The sequence below is a fragment of the Carettochelys insculpta genome, chromosome 1 (assembly GCF_033958435.1).
Source record: "Carettochelys insculpta isolate YL-2023 chromosome 1, ASM3395843v1, whole genome shotgun sequence".
Taxonomy (NCBI): Eukaryota; Metazoa; Chordata; order Testudines; family Carettochelyidae; genus Carettochelys; species Carettochelys insculpta.
In genome coordinates this window covers 108,592,990-108,615,366 of record NC_134137.1, presented here as the reverse complement: position 1 = coordinate 108,615,366, position 22,377 = coordinate 108,592,990, and the positions used below count along the sequence as shown (strand labels likewise).

At 40.8% G+C, this 22,377-nt stretch overlaps 1 protein-coding gene across 2 annotated transcripts in view; it reads right to left on the bottom strand.

Annotated features, from left to right (window-relative positions):
• The window catches only part of PCCA (propionyl-CoA carboxylase subunit alpha), a 469,473-nt gene that overhangs the window by 337,734 nt on the left and 109,362 nt on the right, over positions 1-22,377 (bottom strand). The window contains exon 7 of one of the 2 annotated variants that reach the window (XM_074989641.1): positions 5,200-5,331. The exons of the other annotated variant lie outside the window; for it this stretch is intronic. Coding sequence (XP_074845742.1) covers positions 5,200-5,331 — 132 coding nt within the window. The remainder of the gene's footprint in view (positions 1-5,199; positions 5,332-22,377) is intronic. 2 annotated transcript variants of the gene reach the window in all.

Here is a 22,377-nt window from a genome sequence, read left to right as displayed (position 1 = left end):
TGCCGGCAGGGATCAGGTTGGTGAAAGCTTCCTCCATTTTTGCGCTGATGGGGTTAGGGAAGCAGCTTTCCTTTTATGGGCCCCTGCGGGTCCCTCCTGCTGAGGCCGCTCCGGTGCGTCTGGCTGGAGGGCCTTGTCAAAGAGCAGCATTTTCAGCCGCATCTCTCTGTCCTTCCTTGCTCTGGCTGTGAGCTTTGCGCAGAAGGAGCATTTCTGGGTGACATGAGATTCCCCGAGGCACCTAATGCACTGACTCTGCCCATCGGAGGCCAGCATCACTTCGCGACATGACTCTCACTTTTTGAATCCTGAAGAGGACATTGTGGTGAGTCTTTGAGTTGTTAATAGGGTACTTAGCACCTTCTCTGTGCCTGTTCCCCTCTCGGACTCAGCCTGCCGCGGCAGGAGGCCTAATGGCCTTAAGTTCCCGGGCCTCCGCTGCTCCGCTTGCTACTAAGGCTGTAAAACTTTACTTTTTACTCTCTTTTCTTTTTTTTTTTTTTTTTTTTTTTTTTTTTTGAAAACAATAACAAGCTAACTTAAGCTAAAAGACTGAAAAAGAAACTCTAAACACTTTAAAAACATTAAATACGCTAACTCTGGCCGTAGCCTGAGCGGATTCCATCTGCAGCCGATGGCGGTTAAAGAGGAACTAGCGGGGACCGGATCGTACACGTGGCCGGGAGCATGCAAGGGAGTGGCGCGCGCCGGCGCATGTGCGGTCCGGCAGAAAGTGCTGGAAAGATCCAACCTGCAGCGCCGGGGTGAGCCCGACACCTATCAGGGACCACCCACGGGGACACTCAAGGAAGAACAAAGGTTTTTCATTTTGTCAAATGCACAGAACAGTTTGCTGTGCAGAACTGTGGGGAGGCTGATGAATAAGATTTTATTCCAAAAGTATTCAGGTATTTCTCATTCCAGTCATACAGAGCTGACTTGAATGGTGTTTGTTTGCCTCCATAATGCATTGCCTCAACTGCCAGGCAGTTCGGAGCTAGAGGGTTGAAAAGAAATTCTGTGCCTTTGCCTGCAACATAATATTTCGTATCTACCCTCTTGAAGATTGGTGGGATTGTGGCAAGAGTTTGTCATAGGACTTTAAACAGGGCCCATAATGGCTTCATTGAAAGGCAGAGCTACTTTATTTGTTAGGGATGCTTGGAGTATATCTGTTGATTTGTGGTGAGACGCCAATAGTTCTGCCATAAAAATGTCCAGTGAGTCTGCCACCCTCCTAAAGACATCTCCAAATTATTTAAAAATTATACCCCACAGTTGGGGGTGAGGGGCATTATGGTTTCATCTGGGAGGGAGGAGAACATATGCGTAGGCTGCAAGCTCTCCTGCTCAGGTACACTGTCTGGTTCAACATGTGAAGGAGCAGACAGTGAGGGTGTTTGAGTAGGTGGAGGAGGTATGGGTGTGGAGGTAAACTGGGGTTGATTTCTGTATTTTGTCCAAGGGTTCCAATATGGCCAAGCATACTGGTGGTGGCATCTAAGCATAAGACTCCCACTGCCCAGGTAGAATAAATGAAGTCTCTAGGGTAAATTAAGGCAACATCAGCTAGGTCCCTTAAAGCCAAAGACACGCGACTGGGAGGAGCGGCATGGTGTGTATGGCATCGCTTCTACCACTTCTTCCTTACCTAATCAGAATGGAGATGCCAAACTTGCTGGTGTGATGACCAAGTAAGTGATGGGTAGCTTAGTCTAGTATGAGTACTGAACAGTGTTCCAGGTACCCAAGTTAATGCTAACTCTGGGTGTTTAGAATGCAGTGGCAGTACCAGGAATGTCAGTGCCAGCGTGAGCATTGTTACCTACACTGACAGCACTGGAGGGACCTGTATTTTGCATTATGGCAGTTGGTGACGGTGCCAACTTCTGCGCTGATGGTGCCAAGCTGGAGTGCTGTTTCTCCACATGTGCACTAGAGCTAGGGCATGGCAACTCTTTTGTCTCTGCCCTTGGTACATCTGCATACCGGACATTGCAGGTACCTCTTGGCCAGAGATGGAGAGTGCCATGATTACGGGAGCTGATTTCTTGTTTGGAGAATGCTTTTTCTTTCTTATTCTCTCTGGAGTGAAGTTGAGAGCTTATGTTTCGTAGACTGCTTGGATTTTGCAGGAGGTAGATGGGTCTTCAGTCTAAGACCGCTCCTCGAGACATCTCTCATGGTAGAGACCTAGGTTCTCTGGATCTGAAGAGGGCCTGAGGGATTTCTCTTTATAAGCAGCATCAGTTTCATGCCTCTCACTTTATGGGACCTAGCTGATGTTGCCTTAATTAAACACTAGACCTACCATGCAGGGTTACACTAGTATGTGTTTACTGATCAAGGAATTAAACATTCCATTATATGGTTAAACTAAAGAGGACAGAGCTGCCACTAACGGTTTAAACTAGAGAGGGAACCAGCTCGCCTGCTCTCTCACTGTCTCTCACACATACACACACACACACACACACACACACACACACACCTACATATAAATTGATATTATAATGCTGTTTTTTTTAAATTCCATTCTAAGTATCCTCACTTCCCACAGGCTCCCAACAAATTCAACACATTGCTTCCACACTGAAATCACTAAACACCGACTGCTGCAGCAGTGCATTGTGGGAACCTATACCACAGTTCCCTCAGCTCCACATTCTGAGCCGGGAGCCAGGTGCAGCAACATTGTCAGTTTCGCAGGTCCCTGCAGCTTGGAGGACCTGGGAAACTGACAGTGCAGCAGCCCCAGTCAATTTCCTGGCCTTCCCCAAGCTGTGGGATCTGGGAAACTAAAACAGCACAGCATCCCTGATCAGTTTCCCAGCTCCCACTAGTAGCAGAGAGCTGGGAGCCAGGAGCAGTGCCTAGCTTTGTGGGACACAAACAGGACACTTATGGAGACCAGGTGCTCTTTTCTTTTACTGCCTCTGTACCACCCCTGTGATTCATCCACATTCACCATCAAGGAGCATGCCTGGGGACTTCCCTACAACCAGAGAGACCAGCCCTGCTCAGCCTTGCTGGGACACATTCATATTTGAGGAAAGAACTGCAGCCCACAACAAGCCACAAGCAGAGTGGATAAAAGTTACAAAAAATTAAAATCACCAAGCTTACAATAAATTTCTGAACTTAGAAAGCAAAGTTGCTTAGAGTTACAAAGATTTTTGAGTTGCAAGATCTAAAACAACAAGGAGTTGCAGAGTTTAAAAGGCAGTGCAGCAGAAACAATTACAAAAGTTCAGAGAATTATTTACAAATCATCAGGACTGAAGTGGCTTAAGGTTAAGCTACCTGGGGGCAGGAGAGGCTGTGGGTTGGGGAGGCGGGGGTTAAGTGGCCTGTGGGTTGGAGGGGGGGCAGTTTGGGGCTTGAGTTCCAGCACCCTTTTTGCTAGACAAAAAAGCACTGGATATAAACTATGCCTCAGGCTACAATTACAATACAGCCTGGACTGATGAGCTGAGATCAATCCAACAGCAACTGATTTAGCAGATCTACTGAAGACCTGCCAAAATCAGCCACAGATCGCTCCCATGTCAACCCTGTCACACTACTCCAGCTGAGAGGATGAAGGGAAGTTGATGGGAGAGTTTCTCCTATTAACCTTCCTGCAGCGTAGATACTGCAGAAACTCCATTTAAGATACAACAACTCCAGCTATGTTATTTATGTACGTGGAGTTGTGTAGCTTAAATCAACTTTCCGCTGTAATGTACATGTGGCCTGAGTATTCCATACCATTTCCTTATTTGGACACATTTATTGTGTGCAAAGAATGCTTTTATGGAGTTTAGCTTAGTCCATTTTGAAAGAGGAATAACCCAAACTGTACAAAGGCACAACTATATTCTAAATTCACAGCCTAGACATTTTGCATTAAATTCCCCATGTTAAATATAATGAAAATATATATATATAATTGGAGATACACATCTCCTAAAACTAGAAGGGACCTTGGGAGGTCATCTAGCCCAACCCCCTGCCCTCTTAGCAGGACCAAGCACCATCCCTGATATCTATCTACCCCAGTCCCTAAATGACCTCCTCAAGGATTGAACTCACAACCCTCGGTTTAGCAGACCAACGCTCAAACACTGAGCTATTCCTCCCCCCAGTTCTGGCAGCATGGTCACCATTATGTCAAGAAACTCATTTGCTCACATCATCTTCAAAATGCAACAATATTCATTGATTACTTTTTTTAAAAATGTGGGCAACATATTTTCTCCTTTATCCCAAAACAAAAACAAATGAAGGGATTTTTGCTCAAATTTACCCTAAAAAGTCAACTTGAGGTTGAACAGCAAACATGAAAAGTTCACCCCAAAAGCTGGAAGTTTTAACAAATTTTAATTTTGTCAAAACAGTTTTGTATTATAAGCCGCTATTATATAGCCCACAAACAGACACACCCTAAAGAAGAAACCAACATCACAACCAATATGGCAAAGGACAGATGAAATCAAAACATTTTCCATTTCATTTTATGAGACAAAGAAACACCGCAAAGATGGCTGAACAACCTATAGCAAATAGCGTAAGAATTCCTACTCCAAGCAAGGAGGAAGCACTGCCCATAACTCTGGAAGAAAAGAAACAGTTTTTTTTGCAGAAATACCGAGTAATACCTAGTAATCTACAATAGACTCACTACTGAAGGGAAGTTCAAAATACACATGGTTTATGAAATGCAAATGCCACTGTGAAACCTGTGTTGCCAATAAAATATTTAATATTTTAACTTCAGTAATACTTTACTTAAGTCATGCCAATAAAGTTAAAATAACAGGGAAAAAATGAAGAAAAAACACACATCAAGGAGTACATGCATGTGTGTGCACGCGCATACACCTAGTGATATTAAACTCATACTCACCATCTTAACCTATCTCAAAAGTAATTTAAAACATGAATGTGTTTTGAGGAATCACGCTTTGTATGCTGTCCATGGCATGCTGCTTAATATTTGACAGAACATTCCATTCTTAAAACAGCCCTTCCTTTTCAGCGTTTTTGCCACTAAAAATATCAGGGCCATGACATTTTCCAGCTGGATCTTCCCCTGAAGTTGGAATATTGAATTTATGATTGCATCCTATATCACTCATTTGAAAAGAGTGGTACTTTGATTTAAACAATGTGAGATTCTACAGAGCAGAGATAGCCATTAAACTAACAGTTTCTCACCTTGACCACTCCATCGAAGCCAGGGATTGTATTGACCTTTGCATTCTTGGCTAATAATTTGCTTTCAATTTTGTCTCCCATAGCTTGAATAGCATGTGTGTCAGGTCCAATAAATGTGACACCTTCTGATGCCTGTGGAGACAATGAAGTTTTAAATTGAGAAAAAACATCCTTAAGCAGGAGTTCATTATAGGTTTACACACACAAAAAATTCCAAATTTCTCAATGAAACTTTATTTGGAAAATAACATTTATGCTGAAACACAACTGAAATGTAAGAAGCATTTGAGCTGTTACATTAAAAACATATACAGACTCGTTAAACATGAATACCCACAGATGCAAAGCCCCCATAATCAGTGCCTGTATAAATCAAAGCCAGGCCAAACAAAACAGCAGCAAGTCAAAGTATTCCAACTTGAAAATTAGGAATATCCCTTGACTGAGAGGAGCCTAGTTAACCAATGATTGAAATAGCCACAAGTGAGTTATAAAGATTGCTTGCTAAAATATAATACAGTTCAAAATTTCATTATGCATTCTTTAAACCAAAGCCTTTTCCAACTTCAAAATGAAAGTACAAAGTCTCTTATTTAACATTATAAAATACTTTGAAGACTGAACTTAAAAAAATATTAAAAATACTGGAATACGGAAAACATAATATTTGTATGCATTGTCCAGAAAAGCAAAATCTTACAAATGGGGTTTTCCACATTCAGTTGGTATAGGATGGCATAAAAGTTACTCTAATACCAATAGCATGAATTATGATGTTCTTCATTTATTCCCTATGATGCTAGGCAACAAAATTGGGGTTTCTTAAATTAAAACTTTACATTTTATAACAGTTATTGGCATCTTCTAAGGGACAATATTACGCAGGTGCAAGTGCAACACAGTCTCTTTTGGTAAAAGTTACTACTTTCATTTTGTGTGTGCATGCACACATATAGTTTGGAAAGCTTGCGTGTTTTTTGTACTCAAAAATTAGAGCCAGAACAATTATATCAAAGTAGGACTATGGTTAACCATCAAAACAGCAGTCATGCCACTCACTATGGCTTTTTCCATTAGTTTGATTAAAAAATAAATATAAAATAAAGAACCCCTCTAAGGCTACATTTACACTGTGCCCTAAACTCAAAATAAGATATGCAAATTGTATATCCCATTTTGAGTTAATTTCAAAATAGGCTCTTTTGGGATTTGGCACAGTCTACACAGCACCAAATGATGAAATACGGTGCTATTTCAAAGCATCCCTTACTTCTCCTGCAACCAGGTACAGACGGATCCCAAAATAGTGCACTCATTATTTTTAAAAAATATTTTGGAATAACGGGTGTGTTTCATGGACATGGAGCAGCTATTTCAGGATACCTTGGTATCCAAAAGAGCTCTTCAGTGTAGACATAGAACCTACCACAACAGAAAGCACTGAGGAAGGACTTCTTACTGTATTTCAGTATTTGAAGAAAAGCCATTTAACACTCATGCTATTTTGAAGTTCGAATTCGTAATTCACATTTAAAGTTTATTTTATGTATGGGGTGTATGCATATGTTAGGTTGCCAGCTATTTATTTTATCCTTTTAAAACAGTCTCAGAGGGGTAGCCATGTTCACCTGTATCTGCAAACACAACGAGTCCGGTGGCACTTGAAAAACTAACCAACCTGTGGCTCTTAGGCTGCACGAATTTTCAAATAGGTGGCCTCTAGAAAATAGTGCATGAACTCCTCAGCAAGGCAGTCCAGATAAAACATAATTTTGTTCTTTTTGTCCAGGTAATGCTAATGGGGATCTTCTTTTTCACCTATGACGGGGGTGATCAACCTGCAGCTCTCGAGCCGCATGCGGCTCTTGTAGCAATTCAGTGCAGCTCCTGCTTGGAGCTGTGCACCTGGAGTGCCATCCACGACTTTGTGCATGTGCTCCAGTGCGTCGTAGGAGAAGCACATGGCAGGAGCAGTAACCATGATGGCCGCTCTGGTGAGTTGCCGGCATCAAGTTTGAACAGGGGACTGGGGTGCCCGGTTCTGGGGGAGTGAGAGGGCATTGGAGGCTGAGTGGGCTTGGTTCTGCAGGAGGGGACAAGCATTGGGTTAGAGCTGGGAGACTGGGGTGACTGGATCTGGATACATGGGGGCAATGGGCTATAGCAGGGGCTGGGGGTGCCTCATTCTAGTGGAGGAGGAGGGCTTTGAGCCATGTATTATATATTTAGATAGAGTGCAAAGAGCCACATATCTATCTACATGGCTATTTGCACTCTATTTGTGGCGCTTAATCTCTAACTAGTTGGCCATCCCTGGACTACCAGATTTATTTGGGCACAGAGTGAAGTTTTTATGGTTAAAAGTATGCCCGAATAAATCTGAGAGTCTTTAAGGTGCCACAGCACTCCTCATTGTTTTAAAAACAGTGTAATCATTTATTATGCCTATGGCTGATGTCATGGTAGTTCTGCCTTCACATTATATTGATGTGTCAATAAAGAGCAACTTATTGATATAGCATCAAAGTGTGAAAAGGTAACATCACTGTTGCAAAATAACAATCAATGCACATTGTTTGTGTAAAATGGTCTCTTTGGGATTGCTTAGAATGCAGAGACAGTAAAGAGATGTTCTCACTGATTCAAAATAAAGACTTGATCTTAGAGCTCAGCATGGGGGGAGTGGTCCAAGCACCAATTACTTTGTTCAGGAAAAATAAAATCAGTTCTGACTACATCTAAAAAGGCATATTTTGAGGGAGTCAAGTAACAGATAATACTAAGGGGTTTGTTGGAGTGGTTCAGAGAATTGTTTGAGAACCTGCAGCACAAAGTTCAGATTTAGTTTCAGACTAAGTGATCTTAGGGCTTACGTCTTTAAATGGATTTAAGGCAGAAAACAAATATGAATGTAAACTAGTCTTAAAACAGAAAACTAGGAGATTCTTTGAAGATATTTAAGTTGAATTCTGTTTTAAAGTGTCTGACAGAAACACTGACATAGGTGGTTGAGAATGTGGTGTTATGCTTCCTTCAGGTGGATCTAGCACACAGAATAAAAAACCTGAGCTATTTCTCGAACTATCAAAAAGGGACCAGTATCAGAGGAGTGGTAGTGTTAGTCTATATCCACAAAAACAACAAGAAGTCCTGTGGTACTTTATAGGCTAACAGATATATTGGAGCATAAGTGTTTGTGGGCAAAGACCCACCCAAAGAACCCCCTTTTGAAGAAAGGGACTCATCTTCCAGAAGCGAGTGAAGGAAAAAGAAAGAATTTCACAAATCACAGAGGGGGAAATTCAGCACATTTGAAAAAGTCCTTAAGTTACATGTAATCCATTTAAAAACTGGATCTTTTGGAGATTTCACTCTGAAGAAATGACCAATTACTTAATTTAAAAAGAGAATCTGATTCATCGATATTATTGGTACAATAAAGAGGGTGTTTGGGATTTTTTCTTATTCTTACATCTTAAGTAGTTGTGAATACAAAACAGGAACAAATTTTTTTCCCTCAGGAAGCAGTTACCATTCAGTCCACAATACTGACGAAGACACTGGTACAGGTTGAACCTCTTCAGTCCAGCACGCTCTCCTCTGGCAACATCTGTAATCCAGCATCATTTTAGCCACTTAACATGGATACGGCCAAGTTACCTCCAGTCCCATAAAGCTTGTTTACAGCCACCAATAATGGCTCTCAGTGTTTTGTGCTGTTAGTTACTCCAATTTACCCCTAAATGTCTTCAAAGGACACATCTATGCCTATGGGGGTGTCGGCACACTATGATTGATCTTCAGGGGATCAATTTTACTGAGTATGTGAAGACATAGCAAAAACTGATCTCTCTGAGCTTGGCCGTCCACCCAGGTTCTCCATGCTGATGCTCAGAGTAAGGGACATCAGCACAAACCCGAAGATCCCTGATCTACACCAGGGAAGAAAGCTGATCCTCATACGTCAATTCTAGCTACGCAAACGGTGTGGCTAGAATTGTGTATCTGGGATTGTCTTTCATCCCTAGTGTAGACCAGGCCTAAGAGCCCAGTAAGCAGTGGAAGTGTTGGTAATAAAACTAGATAATATTGACCTCCCTCCTATTGGTGTGGCAAAATTCTCTTATTCAGAACCAAGTCTGGTCCCAAGGGTATCTCATTAGAAAGGTTCAACTTGTTTTAAAAAAAAAAATCTTATTTTTTTTTGCATTTTTCTATTTAAAAAGGGGTCTTTGAAGTAATATGAGTGCCAGTTATTGCGTGTATTGTTGGCAGCTCAGATCCTGATACATTGGGAAAGTGCAGGTTGAGGGGTGGGGAGAGGAGGAAGAGGAATAAAGGAAAACCTAAGAAGAAAAGGAGCAGAAAAAGTAATGAAGAAAAACTTCTCCTAAAAGCCTAGAGGAAAGCATTACAGACTCAGTTCTACAAGGAGCCAAGTATTGTGACCAATGTTCCCGCTAAGCTGAGAGCTCGGGCAGCCACCCAGAAGCAATTCAAATGCCACCCAGCTGATTAGCACAGTGTCACAGCACCCACAGTTGGTAGCATGTGTTTCTAATGGTGGTGCACTTCCTCACATGTCTCAGGGCACAGAACATTATTTGCACATGAATGGCAAAAAATAGAGGGAACATTGTTAAGCCCATTCAGCAAATTATTTAAGCATGTAAGTAACCACCCTGACTTGGGACCAATCACAGTCTTAAAGTTAAGCCCATGTGTAAACGTTTACTGGATCCAAGCTAGAGTTCAGCAGTTCACAGGATCAAGTCTGAATACTCCTCTGTAAAAGCAGTACTAAAGACCTAAAAATGACAGGAACAGATCCTGTGGCCAGGCCAAGGCTTCCCATTGTACTGAGCAGTCCATAGTTCCTACAAATAAAACATCTCTCTTGTTCGTTTTCTAAAAAAAACCAAAACTACCCAGGAAAAATAGACTCTAGAGAGATGATTCCACTCCACATTAGAATGTAGACTTATTTCTTTTCTACACTTTCAGCAGTAAGAACAGAGCTTAAAAAGGTGTATTTCAATTTATTTCCTTCAAATTTAAAGCTTAAAAATTGAGTTTCCCATCCCCCCCAAAAAGAGGGAGGGTAACAATCCCTCCCTTTCAAAAACACTCGTAGCACAGTAAATTCGTACATCGGACAACTCCAAGTCTATATTTCCATAAAACTACTCTAAAAATCTCAACAGGAGACAGAAAGTACTACCAGGTTTTCCCCATGTGAAGCTAGTTTAGTTACAGTGGGTCATGTCACCTTCTAGTTCTTTCCCACTGCTTAAATTATGCTGAAAGTGATTTTACACTATGAAGTGTGACTATCATTCAAAAGGCAGGACTCCACACATTATATTCTTTAATACTACAATAAAACAAATTCAACAAATATCCAAGAAAGATGCCAAAAAAGCAGACCAAATCCCTTTCATCCGAGAATGACAAATTCAAATTATACTAAATATCAAGAACTTCCAACTTTTCTCTCCCCACATATAAGATTCAAAAATATGCTCAAAACTTACTGAACACCAAACCTTGCCAAGTTTTTATTTTGTGTTTATGCTGTTGCACTCAGGTCTCACCACAAACTCAGCATAACAAGCATCTTCATTTTGTTTAGAAAGATAATGGTCATGTATTCAATGGTAAAAATCTGTTAGCTGTTTCATGTGTGCAGAAAAGCAGATTACAATAAGGGGAATTTTGATGGTTCTACTTTTGTTAGGAATAAATTTATAATGTTTTCTACAGCAATCGAGTCTTTTTTATGTTTCAACAGAAACTCAAATCTAAGGCTTTTTGCCATAATCTCCCTAGGATGAGACAACTACGCTTTTCAAGGAGGGTTACAGTAGGTTCCTTCCTTCTCTGCTTAATTATGGTTCCTTACACTTATGAACAGCTAAAAATGGATGTAGAGACTCTCTATACCAACATTCCACATGAAGATGGACTACAAGCGATTCGGAACACTATCCCTGATGTTATCACAGCAAATCTGGTGGCTGACCTATATAGCTTCGTTCTCACCCACAATTATTTCCAATTTGGTGACAACTTATACCTCTGGATCAGTGGCACTACTATGGGCACCCACATGGCTCCACAGTAGGCTAAGATTTTTACGGCTGACTTAGAATAACACTTCCTCAGCTCTTGCCCCCTATTACTCCTCCTCTTACTTACGCTATATTGATGGTAGCTTTAGCATTTGGCCCCATGGCAAAGAGACTCTGGAACAATTCCGAAGAGATTTTAAAACAACTCTCAACCCGCCATCGACAATGAATTTAAGCCCTCTCTTCACTAACACATACATAATTATGGCAATATATACACATGATCAGACAGTCATTTAGCAAGAAATAAATTTGATCATCATTTTATTTGACATGATGAATTTTGGCCCTACAGCACTAATAAAATGACATACATAATCGATGTAACCTACTGGCATTATGACAAGGAGAAGCCTCCTATGGTCAGGGTACAAAACAGGACGACATCATGTTGCACCAAACATTGAACTCTTGCCTTATCTGTAATGGGTTGCAAAGAGGGTACGGGCACAGTGTTTACTAGGGTTGCCAGACATCCTACAATGTGTGGGACACGCCCGAATTTCCATGAAAAGTCCTGTAACTGCATTTACACAAAAATGGCCTGCAGTGACATTTTTGCGTAAATGCAGAACTTGTCATGGAAATTCCTAGCCCCAGCCAGGTTTCCTGCAGCTGATGGTGGGGCTCTGCGCCTCAGACAGCTCCCAGCCATGGGAACCTCAGGGAGTTGCAGGGGGCAGAAGTCCTGCAGCTAGGAGCCAGCTGGCACATGAGGTGCCCCAGTCCAGCACTAGCCTCCCAGCCATGGCAGCCACAGGGCTGCTGGTTTTCCTCCTCCCTCCCCCAACCCCCTCCCCACACACACACAGCTGGGGGTCCCATGGCTAGGGCTGCCTGTCCCACAAATCCTTCCCAAAAATCTGGCAACCCTAGTGTTTACACTACATTTAAGTACAGTTCCACCAGAATTAACACTAATAAGGATAATTAATTTGTTTCACAATTCCATTTTACATGGAACCATGCTTAAATTAAGTTTAAACATGGCTTCCAAGCATTGTTTCTGGCCCAATACAGACTGTACACAAGACTACATTATAGGACTCTAATTCCACTGAAGTCAGATTTGAAGAAGTAGGTCTGTCCCATGAAAGCTCATCACCTAAAATATTATTTTGTTCGTCTTCAAAGTGCTACATGACTGCTTTTTTGTTTTCATCCACTACACTTGCAACTGCTTGCTTCAGAAAAAAGGTATGTAACCTCTTGGGTAAGAGTCAAGGAACAGTAACAATATATGTAGACAGTCAGCATCACCTAAGGCACAAATTTTTAAATTAAAATAATGCTAGAAATGAATTTTCAAGTTTCTCATATATTAATTTTTGTAGCACAGAGAAAGCCGTGCTAGTCTATATACTATCAAAACAAAAAAGCAGCAAAAGTAGCACTTTGAAGACTAACAAAACACTTTATTAGGTGAGCTTTCGTGGGACAGACCCACTTCTTCAGACCATAGCCATACCAGAACAGACTCAATATTTAAGGCAGAGAGAACCAAAAACTGTAATCAAGGTTGACAAATCAGAAAAAAATTATCAAGTTGAGCAAATCAAAGAGCAAAGGGGTGGGAGCGGGAGGAAGTCAAGAATTAGATTAAGCCAAGTATGCAAAAGAGCCCCTACAGTGTCCCAGAAAATTTGAAACGGGATGCAAATTTTCTGGGACACTATAGGAGCTCTTTTGCATACTTGTCAATCTAATTCTTGACCCCCCACCCTCAACCCTCTGGTCTCCGATTTGCTCACCTTGATAATTTTTTTTTTCTGATTTGTCAACCTTGATTACAGTTTTTGGTTCTCTACGCCTTAAATATCGAGTCTGTTCTAGTATGGCTATGGTCTGAAGAAATGGGTCTGTCCCACAAAAGCTCACCTAATAAATTATTTTGTTAGTTTTTAAAGTGCTACTTTACTGCTTTTTTTGTTTTGATTAATTTTTGTATGCTTACTATTGTTACAATGGCACAATAATGCATATCAATCTCATAGTGGCACAAGTGTTCCAAAAATCACATTATTGTACAGTATGTACTAACTTTCCCATTTTTCAACCATAACACAGGAATTTCATAATACATGCAATACACTATATTTTCTTTATTTAGAATGTTTCAATTTGTAACAATGTAATAACACAAATCATTAATAAAAAGAAAAGACAACAGCAAAAAAATTAAGCAGCTTTCTCCTCCACTTTCGAAAAGCTAACTGTCTTCATGAAGAAATATGAAAACATTTGGACTGTAAACCTTCAAACTTTTGCTCTGGATTTTAATATTACAGACAAATCTATTTAACAAAATACCAAATCAAAGCTTAAGCATTATCTAAGTACTCACCTTTTTGTGGTAACTACATTTCTCAAGAACCTAAATGCAGAACTAGACCATATATGTTATCAGAAACCACATTATAACAGAAAAGCTACTTCAAGATTTGTGTGTACAGTAACTTACATGGCATTGAAACAACTGATCCTTAATTTGTCTCCATAATACTTTTTTCGAAAAAACAACAAAATGAGGATCACACAAAGGATACAAAGTTAACCTAACACTATGGACCAAAACAGAACTAAATACTTAACTTTTCATAAGTAATGAACACCCAGGAAACTTAGGTAAAAACAGATGAAACAAGTAAGAATTTTCTCTGGGTGTTTTCCATATTGTTTTCTTCAGTTCATAGTACTGAAACCAGCCTTGGTTTTTTTTACATGATAAAAGAAATCTGTGGAACTAATCCTAGAAACCTTTTTCTGTTTTTTTGCATAACACCTCCAGGCGACAGTAAAGACAAAATGCTTCATTTGCATCCTTAAACATTAGAAACTGGGAATGAGCCTTTTCAGCTGCAAATGTTATTGCATCTACATTTCCAGAAGGAAAAAAAAAAGGTTAAACAGCCTAGTCAGGTTTATGTTAACTCATCTCTTTTTAGCACCATGATCAGCACAAAGGGCAGAGAATGCAAAGGCTTAACAGCCCAACCTCTTTCTTCATTACGTTCAATTAGATTCTGGAAATGGATATAGCTGCTGATTACATGAAGATAAAGGGAAGAAATCAGGTATACACAAAGGAAATGGCAAACGCTAACAAGTGTAATCTCAATCTTCCACACTTGTAAAGACCATTTTCAATTTTAGTGCAAGACAAAAAAGTTCTATCAGTTCTAGTCCTTGCAAGACCATTGATAGAGGATTTTGCCAGAGACAAGAGCTCACCATTTGTACAAGTTTTTGGGTGTAATATTTAAAACCATTCACAAGATGCAAGGGTTGTACAAAACCATCTGAAAGTGTGAGCAGAAAACTTTACTCATCTGATGCAACACCATTCCCATCAATGCTTTTAGTTACACTAATTATCATGCAACTTACCTTTCCTCCAGGATATAAACAGCCACTAAGATTTATTCTTCACAGAGTATTCACTTCCCCAGCTCACCAAAGAAAGTTTGGGGAAGGCAATTAGGATTCCTCTAATATACCTATCATTTATCTTTACCAAAGGAACTATTTCAAAGTGTGATTGTTACTATCTGCAGTAGAGAAAGTTACCAGTACTTTATTTTCCAAGCTGTTGGCTGTCCTGTCAGTCTGGAAGCAATAACTGCACTTGGCACAGAACACTGATGTAGATGTTTAATATAAAATATACATTACACTAAATGAAAAACAGGCACTGATGGTGGAAGGGGTTCCTTTCGCTAAACAAGTCTCCCTTGTTACTGTAGAACTAGGCTCATTTCTTATGAGCATTTTACATTCTGTACATTACCAAGCTAAAACTTAAAATTAAAAGAAACCTACAAACCTGTATTTAACAATTCAAAATATGTACATGCATGAGACTTATCTACATATCCTACAACTCTAACTTTGTCCATTCACTATAATAGGTGGACATGAAGCCTTTCAAATAAATAGAAGAATGAAACTTTCTTCTCTGAAGTTTTTACAACAGTTTCCAATTCTGCAGGAAGATCATGCTTCTGCTTATCTCACGTGCTTGTAACAAAATAACATGAACACAAGTGCGCTCAACAAATAATGATAATCAGTAACAGACATAATAAATTCTTAATGGTGTGTATTATTGTAGTGCCTCACGTGCCCAGTCAGGTAGCACGACCACACTGTACTAGGTGCTGTACGAACATTGGGAGCGAAAAGTCTCTATCCAAAGATCTTATGCTCTCAACCTTGTAGTTGCAGGATTTTGTTTAATTTCAGTAATCCCATATGAGCGAATCAGAATTTAGAGAAAATGCATCTAAGTCAAATAAGAATAACGTTCAATATTACCCCCCGCAAAGATCTTGCAGTAGTTATAAAGCTGAATAAGCATCAATCAACTCGTATTGCAAATTGAAATCCTGAGTCAGAGAGCACAGATGACTTGCCCAATGTAAGTCTGTTGCAGAACTGATGTTGGAAAAAGTGGTATTGGTGAGTAAGTAAGTGGCATTGTCTCAACAAATTAGTAATGAGCTAGTGTCACAGCAGGGTGCCTGGAGCATCATGATGGTGGGAGGTCCCAGTTTTTAATGACAAAAAAAATGAGGTGGTCATTAAATATCCAGTGGCACTTTTCAGAAGACTAAGGCTGTAAGCCCACTCTCCTGAACACATTCCAAATTGGGTAATTACATCCTGCATACTTACCGTCCCTTACTTTGCAGTTGGACACAGTATTCTTCATTTCCTGCCCTTACATGGGAACACGGGCAAAAATGTATTATTCTATAAGCTGAGTGCTTGGGCAGCTGTGCAGGAGAGATTCAGGTGCCACCCAGCTGATTAGCAGAGTGCCGACAGCCACCCACAGCTGGCAACATGTTTTACTATTGGTGGATCTCATAACAAAATTTATTCTGCACATGGATGGAAAAATCAAAAGGAACACTGACTGTTGTTATGCGCTATCAAACTGAAGCTGAATAGGATCATCCCTCAGTCTAAAGGCACTTTATTGGTAGATAAAACCATTCTAAAATATGTCAATTTAAGGCTGTGAAGTGTTAAGATCTTTCAACATCTATATAAACTCTAGTAACTATGAGACATGTAACACAATCTAACCACATCACATATTACAGTATATATTACAATGTCCAACAATACCACAGTGTGAGAAGACCATCATTTCACAAATAGAGAGAATAAACCATCTTATAAAAAAAATTGTTTGCTAGAATAAAAAGCATCGCTTGAACTTGTGCGCAGAAAACTTGGATAAAGCTGACAAGTACCAGAGAGGTAGCCGTGTTAGTCTGTAGCTTCGAGAACAAGAAGTCTTATGCCACCTTATAGACTAACATATTTTGGAGCATAAGCTTTCATGGGCAAAGACCTGCTTCATCAGATGCATGAGTGGGGGGGGGGGGTGGTTTCAGAGGGGTATTTAAAGTGTTGGGTCCCAGTAAAAGGGAGGGCCAGAGCTGACAAGGTCTATTCAGCAAGGTGGAAATGGCCCAGTATCAATAGTACTTATCAAGAGAGGAAAAACAAGTCAGATCAGACAGGGGGATGTGAGTCTTTGTCAGAGTCTAATGGGGAGATATTAATACCCAGAGCAGAGAAGCTGCATTTGTAAGCTGCGAGCCACTCCCAGTCTCTGTTTAATCCATGGTTAATGGAGTCAAATTTGCAAATAAATTACAGCTCAGAGATTTCTCTCTCCATTTGATTTTTGAAATTTCTTTCTTTTAGGACTGTCACCCTTCAGCCTGCCACTGAGTGTCCAGGGAGATTGAAGTGTTCTCCCACAGGGTTCTGTACGTTACCATTCCTGATGTCTAATTTACGTCCATTTATTCTTTTACAGAGAGACTGTCCAGTTTGGCCAATGTAAATTGCAGTAGGGCATTGCTGGCACGTGATGGCATTATATTATATTAGAAGATGTGCAGTTAAAGGAGCCCCTGATGGTATGGTTGATGTTAGGTCCTGTGATGATGTCACTGGTGTAGATATGTGAGCAGAGTTGGTAGGGAGGTCTGTTGCAGGGGTTCTCTACTTAGACCCTATACTACCAGGATGTGTTTCTCTACTTAGACACTATGCTACCAGCACCCCCAGCTTTCTTCAAGATACCACAGACTTCCTGAGGAAACTACCATCCTTTGGCGACCTTCCTAAAAACACCATCCTGGCCACCATGGATGTAGAGGCCCTTTACACCAATATTCCACATGAAGATGGACTCCAAGCTGTTAGGAACATTATCCCTGATAGGACAAAAGCACAAATGGTGGCGGAGCTTTGTGACTTTGTCCTCACCCACAACTATTTCAGATGTGGGGACAAATTATACCTTCAAATCAGTGGCACTGCTATGGGCACCCGCACGGCCCCACAGTATGCCAACATTTTTATGGCTGACCCGGAACAACACTTTCTCAGTGCTCATCCCCTAGCGCCCCTCCTCTACCTGTGCTACATTGATGTCATCTGTTAGTCTATAAGGTGTCACAAGACTTCTTGTTGTTCTTGGATAAATCGATTATCTGGTAATGGAAGATAAACTCTCTTGCCGCTAGTACCAACAAGCTCACTGAAATACACCAAATATCTAGCCTTTCCTTCTTCGGTTGTTTCTTTCCAACTGCTCTGTTTTGTGTTCAACTGTTCTAAATTATATCAGGCAAGTTATAATACAGGGTTTTTTTCCTCCTCCTGAATACAAATGTGGTTTGTTTGTTTGTTTTTATTTTCAGAGGAGTGGGGTGTTATAGCTGCTGATTTAACCACTTACAGCATATGAAGGCCTGCACATGTGGCAATGTTCACCTTCGGCACACAATTTACTTAGACTAGGTCTATAGTTGCCCCGAATTTCTAAGGGGGCATGTTAATCAGGCTGATGGGAGATTACTAATAAAGTGCTGTGATGAATATGCAGCACTTCATTAGGCTAATTCTCCCCCACAGCAACTCTGAAATGTCAAAGTACCGGCAAGCTACTTTAAAGTGCCTTTACTCCCCAAAATCTTCAATGTGCCCATGGCTATATGGCATGCTGGCACTTTGAAGTTCGATGTTTCGAAGTTGCTGCGAGGTAGAATTAGGCTAAGGAAGTGCTGCATATTCATTGGCTCCCATCAGCCCGATTACCATGCCCCCTTCAAAGTTCAGGGCAAGTGCAGACATAGCTCTACTCTTGAATGAGTAAAACAAGCAAGAATCTGACCCTTTGTATTTAAAAAGCAACAAAACTCTGATTATAATATCATTACATTAATTTGTATTTTTCACCAATATTACCAGCTAAATTTGAACTCTAAATTACAAATATTAAACTCTGCCTCTTCTAATCAGTGCCCAAGCTAATTAGTAAGTACACTGATCCCCCAGTATGTTCAAAAACAAGTCCTGTGGCACCTTATAGACTAACAGATTTTTTGGAGCATAAGCTTTCATGGGCAAAGACCTGCTTCACCCGTTGGGGGTGGGGTTCAGAGGTGGATTTAAAGAGGGGATCTCAGTAAAGGAGAGGGCCAGAGCTGACAAGTTCTATTCAGTCAGGATGGAAATGGTCCATCATCGGCAGTTAATGTGGAGTTGTGAACATCAAGAGAGGAGAAAACAAGTCAGTTCATGGGGCGGGGGGGGGGAAAGAGATGTGGCCCATTGTCAGATGCTAATGTGGAGGTGTGAACATCAAGAGAGAAACTGCAAAACTGCTTTGGAATGGGCCAACCACTCCCAGTTTCCCTGAAATCCTTGGTTGATGAGTCAAATTTGCAAATGAATTGCAGCTCAGAAATTTCTCTCTCCATTTTATTTTTGAATATTTTTTGTTGTAGGACTGCTACTTTTAAATCTGCTACTGAGTGTCCAGGGAGACTGAGGTGTTGTCCTACAGGTTTTTGTATCAAAACAAAAAGCAGTCAAGTAGCACTTTAAAGACTAGCAAAATAGTTTATTAGGTGAGCTTTCGTGAGACAGACCCACTTCTTCAGACCATAGCCAGACCAGAACAGACTCAATATTTAAATATTTAAATTTAAATATTGAGTCTGTTCTGGTCTGGCTATGGTCTGAAGAAGTGGGTCTGTCCCACGAAAGCTCACCTAATAAACTATTTTGCGAGTCTTTAAAGTGCTACTTGACTGCTTTTTGTTTTGATAGTGTATAGACTAGCACGGCTTCCTCTCTGTTACTATTCAACATGCAAGGTTTTTGTATGTTACCATTGTTGATGTCTGATTTATGTCCATTAATTCTTTTACATAGAGACTGACCAGTTTGGCCAATGTAAATTGCACATTACAAGAGCTAATAACCTTAAACTGAGTAAGGCCAAATGTCAATTTCAAACAAGAAGGCAACATATTTGGAAGAGATTCCTCAAAGGAAATCTTGCCTGTTAAATCAGTGATTCAAGCAACAGTGAACATGCTGAGACCAGAAGATAAAACGGAAATATAAAGGCTGCTAGGTCTGCTGGATTATGACAGCAAATTCATATTAATTATGCAGCTCACACAACAGTCATAAAAGACTCACTTCCACAAAGGCACTGAATGGGTATAGATGACAGAACACAAAAGAGCTCAAAAATGTAAAGAACATACAAACGTCATCTCCGGAGCTGCAATTTATTGACCAACTGAAAGCCATCACACTCTCTGCACAGATGCTTCTACAGGGCTGGGAGTTTTTAGGCAGTGGGGCTGGGGAGAGCGGCTGCCTCTGCTGATGTCTGACAGCATACTTCCTATTCCCGATGAAGCAGCATCTGGTTAACAACTCAAGATTCTGGTGTTCGTAACTCTGAAGTTCTACTGTATACGAATCAAACTTACATGACCACCATCAACACCATATTGACTGCTTTTGAAAATACAGAAATATGTTAGGACCCTGGAGTTCCAGCCTAGATGCCACTTAGCAATGCAGACAAGAGAATATGCTCCATCTTACAATACACAGCATGATGATCTTGAGCAAGCAATGAACATATAAGTGAACATAATAAAAAAGTGGCATGTGATGTAGCTACAGGCATATGGGATGAACTGTGACAAAAACAAAGTAGCAGAAATGTAGCACTTTAAAGACAAACAAAATGATTTATTTGGTGATAAGCTTCCGTGGGACAGACCCACTTCTTCAGATTTGAAGAAGTGGGTCTGTCCCACGGAAGCTCACCACCGCATAAATTATTCTGTTAGTCTGCACTCCAACAAAACAAAGAAGCAGAAATGTAGCACTTTAAAGACTAACACAGCTACCTCTCTGTTACTATGTGACAAAAACAGCTGAAGATAATGTAGTGCAGCGATACAAGCAATAAATATAGGGACGAACACTTTACACCTGCCCATTCATGGGAGACATGTGGGTCCTGTTCCGCCACCTCCTTCCCCCCCCAACACCCATCCCACCAAACAACATGAGGGGAAGGATAAGGGGCTAGCAGTCAGCAAGCTATTCCATCCACAGGATGGTTTGGGGAATTGGGATCAGGCCCCTGTATTTTAACATTTAACAAACATAGGTTGGGAGGGTGTCCTCACCTATCTTACGTAATAGCCATTCATGGATCCATCCTACATGATTTTTTTTCTTTTAACTCTGTTACAGTCTTGGCCTTCACAACATCCTCTAGCAAAGAGCTCCACAGGTTGATTGTGCACTGCCTGAAGAAATACTTCTTTCTTTTAACCTGCTTGCCTATTAATTTCATTTGGAGACCCCGTAGTTCTTGTGTTATAAGACGGAGTAAATAGCATGTCCTTCAACACTTTCTCTATGCCAGTCATGATTTATAGCTCTCAATTATATCCAGTCCTCTCTCTTCCAAGCTGAAAAGACCCAGTCTTAGTCTGTTCACACAGAAGCCGTTCCATACTTCCAATCATTTGCATTGTCCTTTTGTGAACCTTTACGACTTCCAATAGATCTTTTTTGAGATGGAATAACCACATCTGCTGCCCACAAAAAAAAACACGACACTTTGCTGAGGGCTATGACCACATGCAATGTAGGTGGCACACAGAGAGCTCTATGAGTAAGAAACATGCTCAGTGCAGCTTCATGGATCTCAGTCGTCACATTTTAACAAGCTCTACTGAGCATATGCCAAACTGAAATCTATGTAGATTTGCAAAGACATAGCAAAGGATTCACCTTTGAGCATAGAACTATACACACAACTGGGACCTGACCAAATTCATAGTCCATTTCAGTAAATTTCATGGTTATAAAACTTTATAAAAGTCACAACATTTCATGATTTCAGTTATTTCAATCAGAAATTTCATAGCGTTGTAATTGTCGCGATCCTGATCAAAAAGGAGCTGTAGCAGGAGAGGGTTGCAGTATTGCTACCTTTACTTCTGCATGACTGCTAGTCAGGAGCCCACCTCTGAATACAGAGCCACCACCACCAGCAGCTCAGAAGAGGAAGTTACTCACCTAGTCCAGTAACAATGGTTCTTCGAGGTGGGTGCTCCACTCTGGGTGTGTTGGTGTGTCCTCGTGCTGGTGCTCAAAGATTCTTTTACAGCTATGTTTCTCATGCTGCACATGAGCAGTAGCACCTTCTCATACTATCCTCCATTCCTTCTCCACCCCAGCAAATAGAGCAGGATGCTCCAAAGCAGGGGATTGAGGGAGGAAAGTGGAGCACCCATTGGTACATACATCTTAAAGAACTATCACTGCTGCACAAGGTGATTAACTTCCTTTTCTTCTTCGAGTAGTGTCCCTGTAGATATTCCACTCTGGGTGACTATAAAGCAGTAGTCAAACTTTGGAGCTGGGTTTGAAGCCCAGTACTGTAACTATTACAGTCAACAGAAGAAGTCAAATGAAGAGGAAAGAGTGCAGTGCTGTGCAAATGTATTGCTGGAGGACCACATCGCCACCTTGCATATGGCCCTATGGGGTATGTTCTTGAGAAAAGCAGTAGTAGAAGACCCAGCCCTGGTAGAATGGGTGGTGACAGCACCTGGAAGATCTTTCCAGTGAAGCACAGGTGGAGAGCCACTTGGACAGCCATTGAGATGAAATGGACAGGCCCTTGGAT